This window comes from Hemibagrus wyckioides, linkage group LG03 (genome assembly GCF_019097595.1).
Source record: "Hemibagrus wyckioides isolate EC202008001 linkage group LG03, SWU_Hwy_1.0, whole genome shotgun sequence".
NCBI classification, from domain to species: domain Eukaryota; kingdom Metazoa; phylum Chordata; class Actinopteri; order Siluriformes; family Bagridae; genus Hemibagrus; species Hemibagrus wyckioides.
Window position 1 is genome coordinate 30,943,483 of NC_080712.1, and position 25,394 is coordinate 30,968,876.

General features: G+C 41.4%; 1 protein-coding gene across 2 annotated transcripts in view; it reads left to right on the forward strand.

Annotated features, from left to right (window-relative positions):
- The window catches only part of ldlrap1b (low density lipoprotein receptor adaptor protein 1b), a 34,612-nt gene that overhangs the window by 7,361 nt on the left and 1,857 nt on the right, over positions 1–25,394 (forward strand). The window contains exons 2-9 of one of the 2 annotated variants that reach the window (XM_058386437.1): positions 8,946–9,088; positions 10,336–10,448; positions 11,146–11,260; positions 11,720–11,792; positions 16,053–16,133; positions 18,682–18,788; positions 21,929–21,963; positions 24,307–24,338. In XM_058386437.1, coding sequence (XP_058242420.1) covers positions 8,946–9,088; positions 10,336–10,448; positions 11,146–11,260; positions 11,720–11,792; positions 16,053–16,133; positions 18,682–18,788; positions 21,929–21,963; positions 24,307–24,338 — 699 coding nt within the window. The remainder of the gene's footprint in view (positions 1–8,945; positions 9,089–10,335; positions 10,449–11,145; positions 11,261–11,719; positions 11,793–16,052; positions 16,134–18,681; positions 18,789–21,928; positions 21,964–24,306; positions 24,339–25,394) is intronic. The other variant, XM_058386436.1, reaches the window with a different exon arrangement.

Consider the following 25,394-nt stretch of genomic DNA (forward strand, 5'->3'; position numbering starts at 1 on the left):
TTCGTGACGTGCGTAAAATGTTCCCTCATTTCCCTGCTCCGCCTCCATGTTCTCCATTTGATCATTTACTGGAGGACCCTCCAAGATGGAAAGGCAACATATCGATGCTTTACTATAAAATTTGGCCCCACTCTATACATCCCTCTCCCAAATAAAAGCTTTTTGGGAAGATGACTTAGGAATGGTTATTTCTGATGAGGACTGGGAATCAGTCTTATATAGAATTCACAAGTCTTCAGTCTGTGCAAAACACAGACTTCTGCAGTGCAAAGTTGTACATCGAGTACACTGGACAAAGTTGAAATTATTGAAGCACTTTCAGCATATAGATCCTGCTTGTGATCGCTGTAGGTTTATCCCAGCCTCTCATGCACACACGTTTTGGTCCTGTATAAAGCTTAGGGGCTTCTGGTCCACTGTTTTTGACGGTCTCTGGTTTTTTTTTAGGTAATCAATCTCTCCTTGCCCATTGATAGCCATTTTTGGAATAACTCCTGTATCATATAATCTTACAAAGATACAGTCTGACTGTATAGCTTTTATCATGCTGTTAGCCAAACGACTAATATTGCTGAAGTGGAAGGATCAGAGGCCTCCAACTCCAACACAATGGATTCGTGATGTCCTCTTTTTCCTAAAGTTGGAGAAAATCAAACATTCTATAAGAGGCTCATCTAGCCAGTTTAATAAAGCTTGGGGCCCTTTCAAGAAATATGTCAGGGAACATGTTTCATTGTCGGACATAGACTAAATCTTAGTTCTAGCATTTTTTTTCTTCTTCATCAGTTAAACTCTATTGTATCATACTGATTGTGCATTTTCATTGTTTTCCCAAGCCACACCTGTCTTGCTTTTTTGTTTCCTTTTTGTTTTGTTTTTTTGTTTTTGTAATTTTGTCTTAAAATTCATAAATAAAGTTTTAAAAAAAAAAAATACTTGTTTCCTCCCAGACAATCAGGGTGCAAATTACCGCCTTCCTTCTTCCCGTGGCCATCCTCAGTGGTGACGATACACGTCCAAACTCCAGCGAGGATTTCACTCTTTCATACAAATCTGTATGATAAGCACTTGATTGCCATCAGTCTGTTTAGTTAAACCATTGCTGGATGGCTGTCGTTACAGATACACCATCCAGATAATGTGATTTAAAGAGGTTTGGCATGTCTTTGAGCTTATCTATTGCGGTGTGATATTTTAAGATTAATACTGGACTCCTTGAACTTTTCTCTATTTCAGTAGGAAGGATCTGGTGCTGAAATATGATTCTGGCACTAAAAACTAGGATTTTTTTTATATTTTGAAGGGGATAAAAACTTCGTAGCACAATGACAGGCTTCTTGACTTCCTTAATGAACATTAAAATAAACCATAAATACTCTTCAGAACAAATCCAGTCACTTCAGCTTTTCCCGTTTGTCCCGGTGCTAAAAAAAACCCCACCGCTGCATTTCACGTACACTTTTAGTTTCAGTGGCATCATTTTGCCAAGATTCTTGTTTAATGACTGCCAGATTTGTGGATTTTCTGCGGTGAGGTTTTTGAGGTTTTATATTATTCTTGGGGGTTTGATTTCAGCGAATGCAGAAAGCGTAAATAAAGTATATTTTTAAAACATACCTGGCAACCGCATTACAAACACACAGTATGTGAAACACATCAACAGAGGATAAACAAATGGCAGAAGTGGGAGTGGTTTGCGACTCCCATGTCTAAATGTTTGGTCATATGGACCAAATTCTGACCTGAGCTGTGGCTCTCCGAGTGCCACTGCCGTGCTTTCTGGTCCGACGTTCGCACCGACGCCTCCGCTATCTTTCCCATCAATATGACTCTCATTTAAATCAGTGAGTCAGGAAAGAAGCGCTTGCTCATTTTCGAAACCTGACTGTTTTTTCTGTTCCCGTTATTCTCAACGAAAACGCAACGCCAACAAACAGGCACCACAAACACCACAGATATTTCAGTAGAAACAGATCGTAATGTGTTCCAGGGTGGATTACTGTGCATGACAGTCCAGAGTGGACACTGAAATTAAACGCTAAACCAACCTTTTCGACTGACTAATGAAAGACCAGGGCCACCCTGTTAGAAACCGCAAAGCCGCCGCACACCGTCTCTTCTTCTCTTACTCTATCATTTTCACAGAGCTAGCTTTTTAGTTTAGCGCCTCATCGAAGCCTTTAGCACGTTGGGTGGTTTTTGGGAGTCTCGGGAACTGTTCAGGATTATCGTTATCATCGTGATGTATGGAATATTTCCAGAGTTTGCTTGTCCTTAAATCCACCTAGATTTCTAATGGGGTCATTATATTAAGTTTATAGACAATTATCCTCCATCTCTTTGTGGGAAATGACGCCCTTCACTCTGGTTCTGGTTTATACTGGGTTTGGATTTCCTGCTCGGTGGAGACCGCTTCCAGCTGCACTCTCTGAAATTTATGATCTGCTGGAGATATCTTTAGCACTACAAACTTTCACATCCATATTGTGTGTGTGTGTGTAAAAGTGTAAGTGGTTAAGAGAGTGAGTGAGCGAGAGAGTGTGTGTGTGTGGACTGGGAGTTTCAGGCTCAGGGAGAGACCTCAGACAGGAAAGAAAGCCGTTTCTCCGAACGATCTCTACTGATCATATTAAGCCTTCTATTTTGATGCATCATCATCTGTGTACGTTCAGAAATCTCGAAACACATCAGTAGTTCTGTTTTCCGAGCCGCGGAGTAGTACAAACTGTTCACCTGGGGCTATTTAGAGCAGCTCTCCAGCCTTCAGATCCCATTAAAAGCAGCAGGATATTTATAGCAGAGGCTTTACGCAGGTTCTGCGAGCGTATCGTCTTTTCTGCTCCGTCTCGTGTCTCCGTCCTCCAGGCCCTCTTCTCACTACTACATGCGGCTGTAAGTGTGTCCGATTTACACATCACACTCGCCGATTACACGCTGCTGAATTCTCAAAGACGATTGGGCCGAAGAATTTCGGCATTTATTGTTTCTATGGTAACAGCTAAGGCACTCGAATTACAGAAGCGCCACATAAATGAATAGGGGAGAAAAATAAAAGTAACTGTTGATGTGGTGATTATATATATATATATATTAATGGATGAAGGGCTTTGTGGTTTCTTAACATGAAAATCTGCATTAAAAAGAGAGAGAACAAAAACAAGGCCTGTGAGGGAGCACTTGTTTATAGCTGCTATAGTGTAAGTGATAACAGGAACTTGTTAAATGTAACTGTAAATGGACAAAAAATATATATTGAACATATATATAATATATGAATTGAATATATAATATATATTGATATATTATTGTTAAACTGTGGTTCATTAAATCGTTATTTAAAAGAAATGAAACACTTAACGATGTGCTGTTAGGGGAAAATAATGAACGTCAACTATAACGTCTGACCTCGTTATCCTGCCTCGATGGTGGTTATTTTCCCAGAAAAGCCCTTCCTATAATAGCGTTTCAGCCTCTAGTGGAGGATTTTTGTGTGAAATTGGGAGTTTTCCTGGTTCTAAACTGGGAATTCCATCTCTAGAGAGTCTAAGAAAGAAAAAGAAATTGCATCGTTGTCGTCCTTAAACCCGGCCTCGTGCAATTCCAGACGTTTCACTGAAATCGTTAAACAAAGAGCAAGAAGAACACAAAGGAGTGATGTCATCAGAGCGGGACTTTGAGACCGTGTTTCAGGAAATGCAATTAACATTTTGCTGCTTTGGGAATCAAGGTTTCAGAAAGAGACGAGAAAAAACACGGGAACGAATGAGCTTCCGAATTGAATCTGATTTCCATCCTGAAACGCTCCGAGTTAAGAACTCTGGCCCGGATGTTTTTCAGGCAAACTCAGCGATGTTACACAGCAGCTACACGCTTTAATATGAAAGGGTTTTCGAGGAAGCCTGAATTATTTATCCGGACTAACGCATGCATAAAGAGGCCCTTTAAAGTACGCTGTAAATCTGCGGGCTTTAAATATGTTGCTCGTGGTTGTAACTAGCACAGTGATGGGGCAAGAGGAAAAACATGGCCGCTTTCACCAAGTGCTTTTTAAAACCACTCCCTAGTGGCGTTTTGGGCTGAAACACCAGCTGTCAGAGTGACACCGTGACTCAATTAACTCTATTGAATTCTGCGACATTTTAAAGCAAGGAGCTTAAAAACTACAGCTGATTTTCGTCATGTGTCGACTGAGTGCTTACAGATTCACCCATTCAAGGAATTTTCAGAAAGACTTTTCAAGAAGACAAAAATAAAGCTGCAGAAATCACAAAAAGATCTCTGATAAGAAGCTATTCTCTAAGATATCCATAACCAATCATTGCTGAAATGATTTCTTACTTTTTATGTAACCTTTCAAAAAGTTCAGAACATCTGTAACATCTGTTTTGTCCACTAGACAGACTTAGATTTTATTACTTTAAAATTGTTCCTATGTACTATAAACACAGTTGTACAAGTGTTTTTGTTTATTTCAAAAGAAACAGGAATGTAATAAGTAACTTTAGCAAAAGCTTTGTGAAGTTCTGGCCTCTAGCCTTATATTTGGACATACACCGATCAGGCATAACATTATGACCGTGTGAAGTGAATAAGACTGATGATCTCCTCATCATGGCACCTGTTAGTGGGTGGGATATATTAGGCAGCAAGTCAACATTTCGTCCTCAGAGTTGATGTGTTAGAAGCAGGAAAAATGGGCAAGCGTAAGGATTTGAGCGAGTTTGACGAAGGGACAAATTGTGATGGCGAGACAGCAGGTGGTCATAATGTTATGGCTGATTGGTGTACTTGATTTGTGAAAAAATATTTGTAAAGCAAAATAAATGAGGTTAAGGTTAGGCTTAGAAGTACTAATCCCATTACACAGGGGTAATGAGAGTGGTGGATGAGATAGTAATAAAGGAGAGTGTGTGTGCGTGTGTGTGTGTGTGTGTGTGTGTGTGTGTGTGCATGTGTGTGTGTGAGGCGTATCGGGTTGTGCCGTGCTGAAAGTGGCATTGTGTGTGGAGCGGGTGGAAGATGGAGATATGCAGGTGGGCTGATGGCCACACACAATGCCCCATTCACCATCTGCCATCATTCCTGCACTCCGGCCTCCTTCTCGTCTATCACCCTCTCTCTCTCTCTCTCTCTCTCTCTCTCTCTCGGTTTCGCTTAAGATACCAACCCGCAGCGTGGATAAGAAGACGCCGCTGCTCGTTCAGTACTTCTCCTCTTTCTCTGGTCACTGACCTCGCATGTGCATTCTGGGAGAAGTCGATTTTCACTTCCGCTCTCCTCTGCTAGTCTGATTTCATCAAACGTGGGATGTTCCTTCCTGCGCCACTCCTTAAACAAACAGAGGGAGGATGAGTTGGAGATGGTCTTCTGGCCAGAGTCTAAAGTTAGAGCCGTGGTCTGGATTTTAGACCATTTGTTTGCAGTTGTGTGTGTGTGTGTGAGGAAGCAGAAGCAGTGTGCAGTAATTGACTCACACTCCTGATGACCTCTCCATGCTCCGTTTCACTAAAACCCATTACACACTGACCATGTGCTTCTCTTGCTTTATTATATTAGAACCCTGTGATCATGTTATTTGTGATGGAGTGTGAATGCAGTTAGTGGGTCGACTGCTTCGTGTGTGTGTGTGTGTGAGTGGGATTTCCTCCATAGATTATTTTCCTCACAGCCAACAGATTTGTGTGTGTGTGTGTGTGTCCTCAGGGATTTGAGGAAAACACCTGCTCCTCTCCACCTGCCCTCTCCGGGTTTGATGTATGTGTGTGTGTGTCTTCATCTGACCTGTTGACTGAAACACACCCACTGAGATAAAAAATGAAACGTTGCTCAGAGCAGCAGGAAGTCGGAGCTGTTATTCGGCCTTCTAGATTTTGCCGCGATTCCTCTCATTCGGCTCAGTGACTCAAAAGAACCTCACGTCCACTGACACGCCCTCAGTTACACATGATAGCACTCCACCTTGTATACACACACACACACACACACACACACACACTGAGCGCAAGGCTTTCATTTCCCACCTGATCCCGGATTTCAGGGCCGCCACAGGGGGACACTTTGATGTGTGAGGACGAGTCTCGGGTAAAGGAAACGGCTAAATCCTGCGATTTATCTCCGCTCTCTTTCTCAACATCCAGTCAGTGTTTGATCTAGACGCTTAAATGGACGGATGAGAAATGAACGAGTGAGTGTGTGTTGATCTAGTAAAGCTTAATCGAGAGAGAATTCCAGAGATCGGGAATTTTTTGCCAGTAAACATCCTTCTACTTCGTCACTGAAACCTGAAGCCTCTTATCCAGACTTTTAACCCATAAGAACTTGTGTCGGTTTTATCTTTATTTGAAGGAGCGGTTATTATTAGAAATTTTCACAAATATCGACTTCCCCTTATCTCCAACTGTCTGTCGAAACTGTTCACACCTCACGAGCCGCCTTTTAGAGAACGTTACTTTCCCCATTTAAAATCCTAGTGGGAACAGATACCTTTGACTCTTGGTTCTTTAAAACATTTAACAAGATGTTAAATATGTAAAAGGTAAAGTTTTCTAATAGTTTTAGGTTCAAATGAAACTGAAAAGACTTTGCTATGATATTCCAGGTGACTAAAAAGTAAAAGCACCCCTATGTTTTATTCTATTTTGGAGAATTTTGGAGTGATGGAACCATGCAGCAACCGTAATCCCAGTCTTTCCTTAAAGCACTCTCACTGAATGGGATAATAGATAAAAGAACAGTTATGTAGGCTCTGTAATGATCACTGTAGGTATAGCTCTACTTTTAAACCTTACAGACGGCTTCGTCAGCACATTTAAGCCAAGCGAAGCTTCCGTAAAGCAGAAAAAATCAAAAATATAACCGAGAAGAAAATCAGAAAGGTGCTTGAGGATGCACTGCTTGAAGCGAGCCGCCGCTTCCTGACTTTCAGCCACACAGCTGTGCGATCATATGTTTTATTTATACACTCGTACATACAGCTTATATAACGCTTATGTCTTATTGATAGACTTGCTTGTTTTATTGATGGCGTGTGTCAGAACGTGTCGCTCAAGGTGGCTTCGTTCGAAGTTCTGAGCGGAGGTTAGAGATCAAATCCCAGCCCTGTCACTGCTGTGCTTTTGAGATGCTAACACCTGTCCTCTGATACTGCATTCATCATCATCATCATCATCGGCCAAGATGATGCTAATAAGCGGAGTAAAACGTCTCTGTGAGCTCTTCTGGAAATAAAATGCTGCAAGAAGCGATGTCTGGGGACCAAGCACCAAAGCATTTTCTTCTCTATTCCTTGCCAGGTTAGATAGAACAATAAAGAGACCAAAGATGAACAATACTATTTATATTTCTTCATGAGTGGTAAGCTGGTCAAATACTTCCTGAAGTGACTTACCCAGTCGTCATTATAAATTCAATTACGCAGCAGTATGTATATATATATATATATATATATATAATATAAATTTCTGCTCAGTCAGACTTCCTGAACTTATCCTCACCCCTTGTGTTTAAACCAAGTTTGAGAGGGATATTCCAAAAAAGTTAGATTGCATGTGATTTGTGGTTTTTTTTCTTCCCCCAACGGTATCAGTAGTGGCATTTAAGAATGTTATTCAGTGGACCAAAGAGCACTGAATTATAGAGAAGGGGATGATTGGCGTCAAGACTCTGACCTTGTTTTGGCCCAAAGTGATTCTGCTCATTAGAGCAAAACGGAGAGGAGGGGGGAAAAAAAGACAGTGAGAAAGGCAATGTTCCTTCAGTTATATATATGTATATATATATATATATATAATTTTGCTAAGCAGAAATACCTCATGTGAGCCAGACTTTTCTGTCTGCTCTGCTCCAGATGGGTTTATGAATCACAGTCATTGGTTTATTCTTTACGTAATAAATAAAACATACAGAAACATGGATGAATTGCTGGATAAAAGAGAGATGGAATACCACTGCAGTTACTTCCTTATCTTATAAAGATAAGAGAGCTTTGGGTCATGACCGAAAGGACGAGATCCCGGATACAAGCGGCCGAAATGCCTTTCCTCCGTAGGGTGGTGGGGCGCTCCCTTAGAGATAGGGTAAGTAGCTCTGTCACCCAGGAGGAGCTTGGAGTAGAGCCGCTGCTCCTCCACATCGAAAGGGGCCAGTTGAGGTGGCTCGGGCATCTGTTTCGGATGTCTCCTGGACGTCTCCCTGGGGAGGTGTTCCGGGCATGCCCCACTGGGAAGAGAACCCGGGGAAGACCCAGGGCACGCTGGAGGAACTATGCCTCTTGGCTGACCTGGGAACACCTCGGAAGAGCTGGAGGAAGTGTCTAGGGAGAGGGAAGTCTGGGCATCCCTGCTTACACTGCTGCCCCCGCGACCAGGCTCCGGATAAGTGGGAGACAATGAATGAATGAATGAATGAATGAATGAATGAATCTTTATCACTTCATCACTCTGAGCTTTGTTTTATATAAGCTAGAACAAACCTGAAATAAATTTCACATTTCAGTGTTCGGCTGCCGGTCAGAGAGGACGGAGCGTAGCGAGCGGAGAAACCCAAGCCCGGCGTTTTTTTTGTGTCTTTTGTGCACAGGAAGCGCGTCTGAGGTTAAATGGGGTCCTTTGTGGAATCAAAAGGGATTGTGCTGGAAGAGAAGCACTGATTGAAGTGCGTGCACGTGGCGCTGTGCGTTGTTTCATATGTAGATGGTTTTGCTTGTCTTGCAACTCCTGCGCTTCAGCTGTTAGCATTGCAGATTTCACCAGCCGATTTGTTGGCGCAAGAGCGGAGCCGGATTTCATTTGATCCTGGAAGGAGATCACATTAATATGTTAAACTTATATATATATATATATATATATATATATGAGCATCACTTTGTGTGTGTTTTTTGTGGCATGATGTGATTGTGTTATTAATGTTTTTTAAAATGATCTCTTTTTTTTTTTTGGTTTCCGCAGAGCTCCCGGAGAACTGGACGGACACGCGCGAGACCCTGCTGGAGGGCATGGTGTTCCAGCTCAAGTATCTTGGTGTCACGCTAGTCGAGCAGCCGAAAGGAGAGGAGCTGTCAGCCGCCGCAGTCAAGAGGATCGTTGCCACGGTGAGATCCCCATGGAAATATGACCCCGACCTCACATAATGCCCAGACAGGGCCGCTTTGAGGCTACGGGGGGCAGAGCTGAGGCTAAAGAACAAAATCATGTGTCAGAAATCAGGCTCAGAATAAATTCTTTGTCTTTGGAACCTTTCATTAAAAAATAACAGAGATTTGAATTAAAAAAAAATATATAAGGACACTCTTGCGTATAACATTTTTGGGGATTTAAAAATAATAATAATAATAAAATAGTTATTGGCACCCGTAAAAATTCAAATGTGGTGCTGTCACATATTTTTATGTTTATTAATATCCATTAATTTAATAAATCAATTTAAATATTATTATATTCCTTGGACTGTGCAGTGTAACCTCATGCTTATGGAATAATTAATAAAAATAAAAATTAAGGATGATTTTATTTCAGGTGTCTTTATAGATTTGCTATATTTACAATATTATTGATTAAAGTTTTATGTATGAATATTTGGGGGAAATCTAACTATCTATCTATCTACTATCTAACTATCTATCTATATTTGTTTTGAGTGGAAATTTGTCATGTTTCCTCTGAAAGGTGCCAATAATTCCGTCTCCAGCAGTCATTCAGGATTCAGTCAGATTTCCTCTTCACAGGTTTTTTCCCCAGACACAGTGGTGCAGTAGTGAAAGTGTGCAGTCCAGACCAAACAGCATTAATGGTGTTAAAATAGCCGCAACCTTTTCGCTGGCCTTTTCCCTGAGTCACACCAAAGCACCAAAGCACACACTCATCCCCAACAACATGAATGTGCAGTTATATTAAACACACCTGTCTCTCTCTCTCTCTCTCTCTCTCTCTCTCTCTCTTTCTCTCTTTCTCTCTCTCTCTCTCTCTCTCTCTCTCTCTCTCACTGGCCTTTTCTCGATCACTGTTTCTTTTGGTCTCTCTCTTTTCCTGTCTCTTTCTTATCCTGTCTGTCTGTCTGTCTGCCTGTCTCTCTATTGCTGTGTATCTGTCTGTGTCTGACTCTATTTGTCTCCTTGTCTCTCTGATTGTCTGTCTCGCTCTCTCCCTGTCTCTTTCTCATTTAATCTCTCTCTCTCTCTCTCTCTCTCTCTGGCTTTTTCTCTATCACTGTTTCTTTCTGTCTCTCTCTTTTCCTGCCTCTTTTTCATCCTGTCTGTCTCTGTCTTTCTCTCTATGTGTATCTATCTGTGTCTGTTTCTCTTTCTCTCTCTCTCTCTCTCTCTCTCTCTCTCTCCCTCAGGCCAAAGCCAGTGGGAAAAAGCTACAAAAGGTCATACTGAAGGTTTCTCCGAGAGGAATCATCCTGTACGACAGTGCCTCAAACCAGCTGATAGAAAACGTCTCCATTTACAGGTCAGACTGCTGATGTGTTTCTTTTCTCTCCATATTGGACAAGCAGCTGTTTTCCTGTCGCCCGGGCGGCGCATCCCGTTCTCATATTCTCCTGAAACCTGCTATTTGAAACTCGAAACACGTTTCTTTTTTTAATCCAGCATTTCGTTGAACTCTCCCGCTCTCTACCGTCTGTCGGATACGACTTACACTAATAATATATACTTTTCCCCGTGGTTAATGTGTAGTGCTGTAATATACGGGTTGGAAAGTGGGCGGCGGCGTTCTTGGGTTTTGTTTTAAAAACCAGTCCACCAGTTTGGGGGTGGTTCCTGGATGAAGACGAGAGGGACATGTGGTCTCCAGTGACGTTAGAGTGCACAGACAGGACAAAACACAGCTGCGTCCATGATGTGGAGTCATCATCATCTGCTCTGAGGATGGAACTCAATACAAATGTAGAATTCAGATAGAAAAGATAGTAAACTGATAGGAAACACCATTTCTCAAAGAGTGGCATGGTGTTCCACCCTTACTGTGTCTTTTTTTGTTTGTTTAACTGGGTATGAAACTGGGAGCCTGTGGGCTCGTAAAACAAGCTTAACAGGCCAAGACGAGAGGAAGCCTCTGTGATCTTTATTTATTTATCTGTAGCTTTGGCTGCGATTTCATCCACTCGTCTTGGTCTAACTCGTATATTTTACGCTCCTCTCCTCAGGATCTCTTACTGCACTGCTGATAAGATGCATGATAAGGTATTCGCCTACATCGCTCAGAGCCAACGCAATGAGACGCTCGAGTGCCACGCCTTCCTCTGCGCCAAAAAGAAAGTGGTGAGTTTCGTGGATCTTTTTTCCCCTCAGATTCTCGGCTGACGTGGACGCATAGTCGGGTGTCCCTGGGGGGATGACAGCGGCGACACTCCCTGCCTTTCCTACCCCCCTCTAATTTTGCTGTAACCCCTAACACACTTCCTTTTAGAGAAGGGCAGAGAAAGGCTAATGGAACGATTGAGACGTGAGCAAGACAGATGGACACAGATCGATGAAAGGAGACAGACAGACAGAGGAATACAGAAACAGGTGGACAAAGAGGGTCCATTCAGTTCAGTTGAAGTTTATTTGTGAGGGATATCAATGTCACAAATCTCTTTAGAGCACAGCTGTACAGCATATGAGAAATAAACAGCTAACATATGGAAATGTATTAACAGTCTTTCTTCTCCTGCTTTCTCCACCTCTTTGATTGCTTCTCTCTCTCTTTCTCTCTCTCTCTCTCTCTCTCTCTCTCAGGCACAGGCGGTGACTTTAACAGTAGCGCAGGCCTTTAAAGTGGCCTTTGAGTTTTGGCAGAATGCCAAGGAAGGTATGATCTCCGTTATTTCTGACATTGGTCAGCTGTATGATGGGCAGCTTGTGTTTTTGTTGTTGTTGTTTTTTCTTTCTGACTTTTACCTCATTCTATACTTTGTCCTTAACTTAACTAAACCAATATAAATATTGGATAAGGCATTTCCTGTAACCAGGTCCTCAGATCTGTGTGTGAACCGTCGTTTATGTTTTCGAGTAATATCTCCACCCACATTTCCTGTATTTTCTGTATTTAATGAACTGAAAAACAATGGAAATCTGGCTCGAAGCCCAGTCTGTACATGTGTGTGTGTGTGTGTGTGTGTGTGTGTTTGTGTGTGTTTCCTTTCTCTCTGAGTTTGTGTTACACACATAAGCAATTTTATGCCATTCACTGATTTTCTTTATCCACATTTTTGGACATCTGATGATTTCACAATACTCACATTATCTAGTTAAATATGTAATGGATAAAAGATTCAAATTTCCGCACTTAGTGCTCAGTTAAAGCTTTTACTAGTGTTGGGTCCCTACACTGTGACTTACAGGCATAGAGGCCACGCCTCCTTTACAGAGACAGACAGACAGACACATAGGCCACGCCAACTTCACTTAGGCCAACGGACACATAGGGCAATCCTCCTTCACTGAGACAAAAAGGCGTAGAGGCGACACCTCCATCAATAAAACTGACATGCGCAGAGGCCATGCCTACACTGCTGAGATAGATAAGCACGTGGGTCAGGCCAACACTGAGACAGACAGACAGACACAGAGGCCACCTCTTTCAATGTGACAGGCGGACCTAATTGCCATGCCTCCTTCACTGAGACAGACAGAACTAATGGCCACGCCTCCTTCATCGAGACAGACAGACACAGAGGCCATGCCTCCTTCAATGTGACAGGCTAACACAGAGGCCACGCCTTCTTCAATAAGACAGACAGACAAAGAGGCCACGCCTCCTTCATTGAGACAGACAGACACAGAGGCCAGGCCTTCTTCAATAAGACAGACAGACACAGAGGCCATGCCTCCTTCAATGAAACAGGCAGACCTGATGGCTATGCCTTCTTCACTGAGACAGACAGACAGACACAGTGGCCACGCCTCCTTCATTGAGCCAGGCAGACACAAAGGCCACGCCTCCTTCATTCTGTCTGAAACACGCTGAGTCCCAGTTCGCCTGCTATCCGTCGTAAATAGTATCCGAGATTATAATTAGCATGTTGAAACGAGCTTCCCAAAGGAACCCGGATGGTCCACTATTTCTGGTAGATTTCTGGTGGATACTCCCTGCTCATATTGCCCGTGTGTGTGGGAGGAGTTTTGAACATGCGTCTGTTTTAGGGAGGTGTAACTGATTTGTGAAAACATAACTGAAGGACATGCACTGATATCCAATACATTACATAAGGAATAATGAACGAAGGAAAGCTGAAATGCAACGAGGAGATTTTGCGCTTTACGGTGACGGCGTGCGTAACTAGGCAACAACACTCTCTTCCATTACCTGATGTGTGTGTGTGTGTCCCTGGATCTGCATTCTCTCCTGCTACACACACAAATTTCTGTAATTTCTAAATTAAATACTTTTAGTTCATTGGTATATATAGGTGAATTGGGATGCTGCAACGAATTACGTGTGTAAATGTGTGGTTGTGTGTGTATGAGAATGTGTCTGTCTGTGTGTGTGTGTGTGTGTGAACTCAAGAGTGCATATGCGAAGGCAAGAAAGTGTGTGTAAACGCAAGCTGGAGGCAATAATATTTTGACAGGTAGCTGACAGGCAGAGAGAGGAGGAGAGAGATAGACAAGAGATGTGGGAGGGCTGAGTGTGTGTGTGTGTGTGTGTGTGCAAAAAGAAAATGTCAAGCCTTGCTGACAGCTTTTCCTCATATCGATGTTTCTCTCAGTGCGAGCGATGGAGAGTGTTTACACGACCTTTTACACAACACACTGTTTTGCCCGAGTTTAAATTCTAAGCCCTTAATTCAGTTTTATGTTCAGTTCCACTTCTGTTTAAAAATTGATAGACTATAACCGAGCTGCTTCAAGCTCGCTGTCGAGGTCTCACCTGTTGAATATTCTGATTAATGCCGTTTTGAAATGGTGTGTGTGTGTGTGTGTGTGTGTGTGAGACACTTGTCTAACTGATGGGGAAAAGCAAATGTTGCAAGTGAAACTTTTAAAAGCTTTCAGAGCCCCAAAGTCTCAGTGGGTGTGAGTAGTGAGATAAAAGGAGATCATGGGTCTTGGATCACTTCTGCAGTGTACACACACACACACACATACACACACACTTCCTCTGCAGCTTTACCCCACAGCACTTTTGCCTAAGATTCCACACTTCAAACTGAAGATGAGAGGAAGTAGAGCTGTGAGGAGCGACTCCACACTTCTCAGTGAAGTGTGGAGTTTACTTCCAGTTTATCAGAGACAAATTAGGAAGACCGGAGGCTTTCAGTTACTGTGTGATCTGAGGGTCTGAGTTGTCTGTCTTGTGTATGTTTACGTGTACATCATCTAATTCGAGCAGTCTGATTGGCTCGACTCCAGGTGTACACCCATCCCTCGGGATTTGAGTAACGTTTCATTACAGCTGTTGAAAATTTCCCGTTTTTTAATTTTCTCTCCAGTTGTGTTAATGTTAGTATTGTCATTCTCTATAGACCGCATATTAATTGTATTGGGGGTGCCAATATTTTTGAAACCGATGTTTTACTGGAAATCTCATTATATTTGTGTTTGCTTCTTTAGGGTAACGGGGTCTATCTATCTATCTATCTATCTATCTATCTATCTATCTATCTATCTATCTATCTATCTATCTATCTATCTTTGTCTGTTTATCTGTCTTTGTTCTATCTATCTATCTATCTATCTATCTATCTATCTATCTATCTATCTATCTATCTATCTATCTATCTTTGTGTTTGTCTGTTTATTTGTCTTTGTTCTATCTATCTATCTATCTATCTATCTATCTATCTATCTATCTATCTATCTATCTATCTATCTATCTATCTTTGTGTTTGTCTGTTTATTTGTCTTTGTTCTATCTATCTATCTATCTATCTATCTATCTATCTATCTATCTATCTATCTATCTATCTATCTATCTATCTATCTATCTTTGTGTTTGTCTGTTTATTTGTCTTTGTTCTATCTATCTATCTATCTATCTATCTATCTATCTATCTATCTATCTATCTATCTATCTATACACTTCTATGTAGTGCTTAAATGTTTGATTCAGAATTATTGAACAACAACATTGTATGGGTGAGTGCAAACACACGTGATTGTGTGTGTGTGTGTGTGTGGGTGTGTGTGTGTGTGTGTGTGTGTGTGTGTGTGTGTGTGTGTGTGTGATCAAAGGCTGTTTCTCGAGAAGCAAAAGCGGTCCGAAGTGGCATTTCGAGGTTTGTGCAGTATCACTTGTATGGTGTTACCATAGTGAGTTTGTAAACACATGATATTTACATTACACCTGTCTGTCTGTCTATCTATCTATCTATCTATCTATCTATCTATCTATCTATCTATCTATCTATCTATCTATCTATCTATCTATCTATCTATCTATCTATCTATCTATCTTTGTGTTTGTCTGTTTATCTGTCTTTGTTCTATCTATCTATCTATCTATCTATCTATCTATCTATCTATCTATCTATCTATCTATACACTTCTATGTAGTGCTTAAATGTTTTCAGAATTATTGGCACCTCTCCTGTGCCACATGCTGAAGTTTCTTCTTGAGAAAAGTACTGGTCAGTAATAAAGACAGTCCAGTGGTTTATAACCATAGTGTTATAGAAATAGACACAGATAAAGATAAACCACAAAACCCTGCTCTTGTCTGTGAGTGTATTATAATTCACTGGGCTTTTGATTCAGGCAGGACCACATTGTCCTCTAGCGCTGTACTGAAATACACACGCTTATGGAAATGGCTTGGACTCTGTAGCAACAGTTTTGCTTACTTTTTGTTTTCTTGCTCCTGGTTAATGGAAACCTTTCCTGTAATCTGTGGAAAAGCTTTATTTGTCAACTGCTGTAGTGTATTCACTCAATTCTGGAGTGTTTCTGCAGACTAGCGCATGTTTTACAGATTATACATTATGTATTTGAATCAAAGCAATTATTGACCGGTCCGGTCCGGTCCGGTCAGGTCGATATCAAACACCTTTTGGATTTTTAAAGCAGATATGTTCTGGTATCGATTATTTCAGTGTGAAGTGCTGATGGTGCTGTTTTTCTTTGCTCTTAGAAAAAGAAAAGCGAGTAAAGTCAGACTCAGTTGGACCCAGCAACTCTCAGTCCCAGAATTCAGAAAGTGTGGACGAAGGAGGTGAGAGTCTCTCTCTCTGTCTGCCTGTCTCTCTCTCTCTCTCTCTCTCTCTCTCTCTGTCTGCCTGTCTCTTTCTGTCTGTCTGTCTGTCTCTCGCTCTCTGCCTCTCTCTCTCTCTCTCTCTCTCTGTCTGCCTGTCTCTTTCTGTCTGTCTGTCTGTCTCTCGCTCTCTGCCTCTCTCTCTCTTTTTGTCTGTCATGCTCTTTCTCTCTCTCTCTCTCTCTCTCTCTCTCTCTCTCTCTCTCTCTTTTTCTGTCTGTCTGTCTCTCTCTCTTTCTGTGTGTGTCTCACTCTCTCTGTCTCTTTTCTCTCTCTCTCTCTGTCCATCTCTCTTTCTCTGTCTCTGTCTCTTTCTGTGAGTGTCTCTGTCTCCCTGTCTGTCTGTCTGTCTACCTCTCTATTCACCCCCCCCCACCCCCACCCCGTCTGTCTATTAATCCCTGCATTCTTGTTCAGGCTGTGTTCAGTCCTTTCATGTGTAGAAACAGGTTTATGGGTGTGAGCATGTTCGCACCGAACGCTCGAATACTGATATCGTTAATATTATAACAGGAACACACACACACACACACACACATCTCGTAAAACTCGTGGGATGCAGTTACAGAAATATAATCAAGTCATCACTCAAAGAAGCTGATCATTTTCCTAATATCTTCAAGTGTTTTCTTCCACCCGAAGCACCAAAACATGAGCCTACATTTGATTTTATTAAATAAAGAGCGACACCTTGTATGTCTTTATCCCTTTATAGTTACATTAAAAGCGGTGGAACATTTATGAAACAAGTTAGTTCCTGTTATCTGTCATTTATTTCATAACAGATATAACCTCTGCTCTGCTCACCAGCTTCTCTTCTCTAATCTTCTCTCTCATGGGAACAAAAAGAAAAGATAAAAAAAAAACAACACGGGTTGGTGTGTGTGTGTGTGTGTCTGTGTGTATCTCCTTGTGTGTGTGTGAATGAGGCACACTAAATAGCCGTGAGTGAGTGAGTGTATGAGAGAGAGAGAGAGAGAGAGAGAGAGAGCAGACAGAAAGAGAGAGACAGAGAGCGAGAGACAGACAGACAGACAGACAGAGAGACAGACAGACAGAAAGAGACAGGCAGAGAGAGAGAGAGAGACAGAGAGAGAGAGTGTGTGTGTGTGTGTGAATGTGAATGAGGCACTAAATAGCCACAAGTGATTGTGTGTGTGTGTGTGTGTGTGTGTGTGGCATGACTAACCAAAAGGTACACCTTCCTGAAAGGTCATGGATATGAGCCACCCTTCACACACAGTCTGTCATTTTTACATGTAACGTACAAGCTAAGCTTCCTCTGTGTTATGTGAGGAGGATGACTTTGCAGTACTGTGTGTGTGTGTGTGTGTGTGAGAGAGAGAGAGAGAGAGAGAGAGAGAGACAGAGACAGAGAGAGACAGAATGACAGAGAGAATGAGAGTTGGGATGCCAAATGTGCCCATCTGAAAGGTCATGGGCATGCCACCCCTCACACACACACACACACATATTGAGTTTCACAGTGAACCATAGATAATTGCTCTGCTTGTGAAAGAGGAGACATTAAATCTGCTGCAGTGAGACAGACGGGTTTAAACAAGGCATCGAGTGAAAAATAAACCACTAACACTGGGTGTGCGGTCAGTTCTGAATTATGGTCGTTACGTTAAATTCCACCGGTTCATTCAAACAAATTATCACTATGTTGGACGTCTGTTCAGTCATTCGCTAACTGGCTGCTTGCTAATAAGCTAATTAGCAGAACAGAAGAAATGAGAGCTCAGGACTGTTACGCAAACAAGACATCAGGCTACGAGTTACTGTTAATATACATAGCTTTTATTTCATTGATTTTATTACACAATTATTTCAATTGTATTTTTGTATATATTTTGCTTACTAACATAACTTTGATTTAATATACACTATATTTCCAAAAGTTTTGGGACATCTGCCTTTACATACACATGAATGTAATATGGAGTTGACCTGCCCCTTTGCAGCTATAACAGCTTCAGTTCTTCTGGGAAGGCTTTCCACAAGGTTTAGGAGTGTGTTTATGGGAATTTTTGACCATTCCTCTAGAAGCACATTTGTGAGGTCAGGCACTGATGTTGGACGAGAAGGCCTGGCTCACAGTCTCCGCTCTAATTCATCCCAAAGATTTTCTATAGGGTTGAAGTTCCTCCACACCAAACTCACTCATCCATGTCTTTATGGACCTTGCTTTGGTCACTGGTGTGCAGTCATGTTGGAACAGGAAGGGGTCATCCCCAAACTGTTCCCACAAAGCATGAAATTGTCCAAAATGTCTTGGTATGAAGCTGAAGTATTAAGAGGTCCTTTCACTGGAACTAAGGGACCGAGCCCAACCCCTGAAGAACAACACCTGACTTCAATGATTTGGAGGGGTGTCCCAATACTTTTGCCAATATAGTGTATTTTAACATCTTAAATTTAATTGATTAGATAATGATGATGAAAAGTAAATGTTGATATTTTGTAAAAGCTCATGCTTAATGTGTGTGTGTGTGTGTGTGTGTAGAAGTGGCCACAGGAAATCTGTTAAACCTTGAGGAAGGTGCAGTTATTCATTCAGGATGTGACGATACAACACAGAGCATCAGCACAGAGAACAACAACATTGTATGGGTGAGTGCAAACACACGTGATTGTGTGTGTGTGTGTGTGTGTGTGTGTGTGTGATCAAAGGCTGTTTCTCGAGAAGCAAAAGCGGTCCGAAGTGGCATTTCGAGGTTTGTGCAGTATCACTTGTATGGTGTTACCATAGTGAGTTTGTAAACACATGATATTTACATTACACTTGTCTATCTATCTATCTATCTATCTATCTATCTATCTATCTATCTATCTATCTATCTATCTATCTATCTATCTGTCTGTCTGTCTGTCTGTCTGTCTGTCTGTCTGTCTGTCTGTCTGTCTGGTCTATTGACCAATTTATCTGTTGCTGTACCTGTTGCTGAGAATTGAGCATCAGTTCAGAGAAACATGCACACACACACACACGCTTGCACACACACACACACACACACATGCTTGCACACACACACACACACACACACACACACACATGCTTGCACACACACATGCTTGCACACACACACACACACACACGCTTGCACACACACACACACACACACACACAAAGGACAAAGAAACAGTTGTATTTGACAACACCATCTTTATTGCAAAATCCAAACAATTTTAATTTGTCCTTTAAGCTGGACAAAAAAAGTTCACTGTTCTTTGTTCATTAGAGACAAACACACCACTGTATGAGTAAACACGCGCACACACACACACACACACACACACACACAGAGACAATGGCACTGATTTTACTCTTGTACACAAATTAGAACAGAAACAAAACCCTAAGAGGTTAACAGAGAGTGCTTTGTTGTTGTTTTAAGGGCTAATCAGTGGGAGCTGTTTGTGTTTTAATATGCGGTGTAGGCGAGCCAAAGCAGCAGGTGGGATTGATTAATCACCTCAAACACCATTCAGTGCACAAGGCTAAACTCGAGAGCCGTAATCATTTGCTCGTTCTCGGACACCAGGGAAACGTGTTGTGTGCAGGAGTGAGAATCAGTCAGTTCTTGTTACTCGACAGCGCGCTTGTCTTATATCACCAGCACTTTTCTTCATCCCGTCAGGTTAATTAACGATCCGCGGCGCTTCGGCACGCAACCTCGCAACAGTAAATCCACCACGGCTACAGAAATCCGCTCGTCTTACCGGAGGTTCAGTGGCGCGGCTGTGAAATCCTGTCCAGTCTTGTCCACCGTGTCTGATCCTTTACCACGTGCTGGAGATGCGTCCTGTGACTCATCCGACTTGCCTGTTCTTGCTGATCAAACCCTTTAACTGCTCATATGTGGAAACCTCAAAAGGTCACATGAATAAGATTGGTTTAGTCCTTGCCATTATGATTACATTTTACCAGAAAAAGAAGAAGTAAAAGTTAATGCGAGTTCCCAGGATGTATGAAGTAACAAACTGAACATTCTATAATGTCTCTAATGTCCCTGGAACAAAACATTCGCAGGTTTTTCACGGGATTTTGATGGACAGCATGAATCAATCTTGTGTGTCTTTCTATTTGTCTAAAGGCCGCCTGGTGGTCCAGCGGCAGGATCCTACGCTCTCATTGCTGTGGCCTGGGTTCGAATCCCAGACAAGGTGCCACCCCAGTGCAACCATACTCTCAGTTTACTCTCATTGCCAGTCCCAAGCCTGGATAAAAATGGGAGGGTTGCGACAGGAATGGCATCCGGTGTAAAATAAACAAAACAGCAGACCCTGCCATTGTGTGGGACAAACGCTAGAATAAAAAAAGATATATTATTATTAAAAGCCTAGTCTGGGATTTTAGCTAAAGCTTGATGTTCGAAATGCAAAATACAAGCTGGACAGTTTTTCTTATAAAAATCACATCCCATAAATTACATCCACATGTGCTGTCTAAGCTCTAAAGTCTTTTATTCCATTAATCTCTCAACAATTTATCAAAATAGTTATTAGAGAACAACAACATGCCATGATTTTTACTCATTTGTAGTTATATTAGCCAGCCTTTCTTCTTGCCTCTCTCTTGAACCTAATGAAGCATGAAGCCTTTATTATCGCACAGCACAGTGGAAATCTTTTCTTCATATATTTTTTTTCCAGCTGAGGAAGTTGGAGTCAGAACACAGGGACAGCTATGATACAGTACCCCGGAGCAGAGAGGGTTAAGGGCCTTGCTCAATTGCCCCAATCCTCCCATCAACAACCCAGAACTTTATCCACTTGAGCCACCACTGCCCCCAAATAAGACAAACATCATGCCACCAAGAAACCACAATGTTCTACACTTACATTTCTGTCATTTAGCAGACTCCCTTATGCAGAGAGACTTATCTCATTTTATACTGCTGAGCAATTGAGCTCAGCTGGCCATGCTCAGGTCCCCAGCATTGGCAGCTTGGTGTATCTGGGGATTTGAACTCACAACCTTCTGATCAGTAAGCACAACACCTTAACCATTAAGCTACCACATCCGTGTTCACCAACCGCCCTTGTGCTGGAAGGCTGTCGGAAACCTTCTCCATATTAACCAAAATAACCATAATAATAACCAAAATCTTCACCATATTAACCTGCAGACATATTTAATTGGTTTATATCCTTGTGTCCTACGGAAACAATAAGAATTGCATGTAGTCTGAATCAACTGTCCGAGCTGCTGATGTAGAAAATGAATCAACACCTTATGACCAATCAGATTGGTCGGAGAATTCAATACCGCTTTATTAAAGCTGACCTACACAATGTGCAGGATTGAAATAATCACCCTCTAGCTATTACCAAGATGAAACAGTGCCACTGTCTTAATGATTAAAATACAATTCTTCCTGTTGTATTTCTACATTATTATTATTTATATAGAAATGAAGATCATAATGATGAGGATGACCTCAAATATCCCCCCTTTAGCTCAACTACCTCGTCCTCGTGGCGATCCCTCTGACTCCGCCGCTCTCTGCTATATCCGCTTGCTGTTTGAGTGTCTAGACAGGACAATTTATGCAGATTAAATGTCTTGGTCCCAGCAGGCAGGAGTCATTCTGATTAGATTAGGAGCTCGGGGTATTGCACCAGTCAGAAGTAGAGAAGGAGTAAAGGCTGCAGGTTAAAGCACAGAGACGATCAACAGTCACTCACAGCACTGAAGCCTTACATCTCATGCTGTATAATACTCATGATCTTTTCTTTTTCTCACGCAGGAGCTTGATGACGGTCTGGATGAAGCCTTCTCAAGGTTAGTGGAGATTTAACCTTACAGCCTTTTAATGAACTCATGATATTAAAGGAGAAAGAGCAGTATGTCTTGATGCTGCATACACTTTATTTCTTTTAACGTAAAGCCATATTTAACACCTTAGACCCTGGATCGAGTCATTTTACGTCTACAACAGCAAAGAACGCGTCTAAACCCGACTCTAAGGTTCTCTTAACTCGGCTCTATGTGTGAATTTGAGTTATGGTAGCTTTGCTTTACTTCGTCCTTCTTTACACTACACATTATGTAGTTGGTTTTATTTCAGAGAGATACGTCTTTGTCACACGCAGCTCTAAAAATAGCCTGAGAGGTTATGGTGCTGTTTTTTTTTTTTTTTTTGCAGCGACACCACACCCAAGTCGTTGCTCCTTTATGGTTTCATATAGGAACTGTGCAACATGGGCTGTGCATGAAAAAGCATGAAGTCTCCTACCCCATGCTTTGTTCTTATCATGATCGAGGTTTCTCGTAAATCGCTATTGACTTTCTAAATGGATGAAGAAAGGAATTAGAGACTAGAGTTTATGGTAAGAAGGAATTAGAGACTTGAGTTTATGGTAAGATTAAATGAAAAGTTGCTAGAGCCATGTTTTCTTTAGTAAGAATTTTTTTAAGAAGTTTATTTATGGGTAAAGAACCGTTAGTGCAAGCATTAAAGATTTCCTGACTTGCTTTGATCCAGGAACTCTCAAGCCAGAGACCTAACAGCTTCGAGCCCTTAAATCTCTAAACACTTCTCTGTCCATTACGTTCGAGTGACTCAACTGGACAAATCCTACAAATTCAATTAGTCACACCCAAAGCTAATGAAATCAATATGATGAGAAGCTCAGGATCATTCCAGTTAGAGCTAATATCAGGCATTTCAGTTGCTGCTGGGAAATTTCAGCTAGTTGAGTGTGTGCATGTGTGTGTGTGTGTGTGTGTGTATATATATATATATATATATGTGTGTATATATATATATATATATGTGTGTATATATATATATATATATATATATATATATATATATATATATATATATATATGTATGTATATAATATTATATATATGTATATATATAATATTTTTTATTTGTTTATTAATGTTATGCTCTGGATATGGACCAAATGCTGGGAATGTTGTTTGTGTAAAATTGATTTCTTCTTCTTATTTTTCTTTATTACTTTTTATTTTTTTAATAATTTAGTTTAAATGAAGCAGTCAGGTCAAACCGCCACTGAAATATTTCTCTTATTTACAAAGAGGATCAGAGCAGGTGTAGCAGGTCCACACAGGGACAGACTGACCTTTAGACCTTTAGAGCCCGCAGGTTCACTCTCGGACATTTGGCATGTTTTCATTCTCCTCTCCGGCTCCGAGGTGAATATGTGAACGTGTCCAGCTCTGTTGCCATGGCGTTTCTGAAAGTGTGCGGAATATTTGCTGCCTGTCTAGAAACCAGGAAACACGGATATTTGTTTTAAAGAACAATTAGTCCCTGATCCAGCAGCAAATAATGCTTTCATATGATGTTGTACATATTTATTAAAAACGTTAATGGAAATTGTTGTGTTTATAAAGCTGTAGGACTTCATTCTGCATCAGTTATTCAGTATTAAAAGGCTGCTTAATTAAAATCAGGTTTTTATCCAGTATCTCTGATTATTAATGAGAACTTTTTTTATTCGGTGCTCACTAAAGCGCAGGGTAATTACAGGGAATTTGGGCACAATTAAAGGTAAACTAAGTGAAGATCCATTGTGAATATATCTGAACACTAATGAAGAGGTTCAGGGAAAGGTAGAGTGTCTTAAAATAAAATCAAAACACTGATTGCATTAGTGTGTGTGTGGAATCACATGAGGAAGAAATACACCCTGGGGGGATGTTCTGTGGCTCAAGTGGTTAAGGCTCTGGGATGTTGATCAGAGGATCAGGGTTCAAGCTCCAGTGTTGGGCAATTGAGCAAGGCCCTTAACCCCCTCTGCTTCAGGGGTACTGTATCACAGGTGCCCCTGCACTCTGACCCCAACTTCCTCAGCTGGGATATGTATTATAGGCGATAATAAAGGCTTCAAAGTTCTTCTTCTTCTTCTTCTAATAATGCGATGTGCCAGGGGTTTTATTCCTCTTATAATTCAGAGTAATGCAAATCATTCATTTTTTAAAATTTCTTTTTATTAATCTAAACAACACTTGTGGTCCAGTGGAGGCAGAAAAAGCTCCCAGGAATCTGAGGCAAAGCTAACCAGCGCCATCTACAGGCTGAGCGGAAAACCTTTCGGTCATAAAGTGAAGCTGATTAACATTTATTTGTGATTATGTGTTTCTCTTCAGCCGCAGTTTGGATAGTTTTGAGTCGTGCTCAGGTAAAGATGTGCTTTATTACGTGTCATTAGCAGACCTCCACTGTCCATTTTACTCCATTCACATCCACAAACCATTAAACCTAGCACCGCTGTTCAATAGTGGTAGTCACCGTAGCTGATGGGTAGAATTCATAGTCATCTTGACTCATTATTCCTTGCTTAGAACCCTGTTCATATATTATTAATAATAATAATAATAATAATGATTAGTTGCAGTGAAGTTTTTTAAGTAGGAGAATCTGTTTGGAAGTGGCAGGGTTCTTTGCCTGTATTTATTTATGTCTGTACTTTTCATCCATTCATTTCATTTTCTAATAGTAGTAAGACAAGGTGAATTAGCATGCTATCTTTAAGATGCTTTTAGAGCCATTATCAGTTGGAATGAGTTAAAGAAGTCTCTTGTCACCTATTTAATTTCCGTCTCAAATCTTTACCATGAATTTACACTGATCAGGCATAACATTATGACCACTGAGAGGTGAAGTAATAAGACTGATGATCTCCTCATCATGGCACCTGTTAGTGGGTGGGATATATTAGGCAGCAAGTCAACATTTTGTCCTCAAAGTTGATGTTAGAAGCAGGAAAAATGGACAAGTGTAAGGATTTGAGCGAGTTTGATGAAGGGACAAACTGTGATGGCAGATTGACGACTGGATCAGAGCATCTTCAAAACTGCAGCTCTTGTGGGGTGTTCCCGGTCTGCAGTGGTCATCTCTGGTATCTATCAAAAGTGGTCCATGGAAGGAACAGTGGTGAACCGGCGACAGGGTCATGGACGTCCAAGGGTCATTGATACACGTGTGGAGAGAAGGCTGACCCGTGTGATCCAATCCAACAGACGAGCTACTGTTGCTCAAAATTGCTGAAGAAAGGGTGTCAGAATACACAGTGCATGACGGGTCAGGGCAATTTCTGCAGCAAAAAGGGGGACCAACACAATATGAGGAAGGTAGTCATAATGTTATGCCTGATCATGAATTGACAAATTGACACAAGTTTTATAGTGACGTTCATGTGAAGTGAGTAACACACAGTAAATCTGAGCAATTTCCC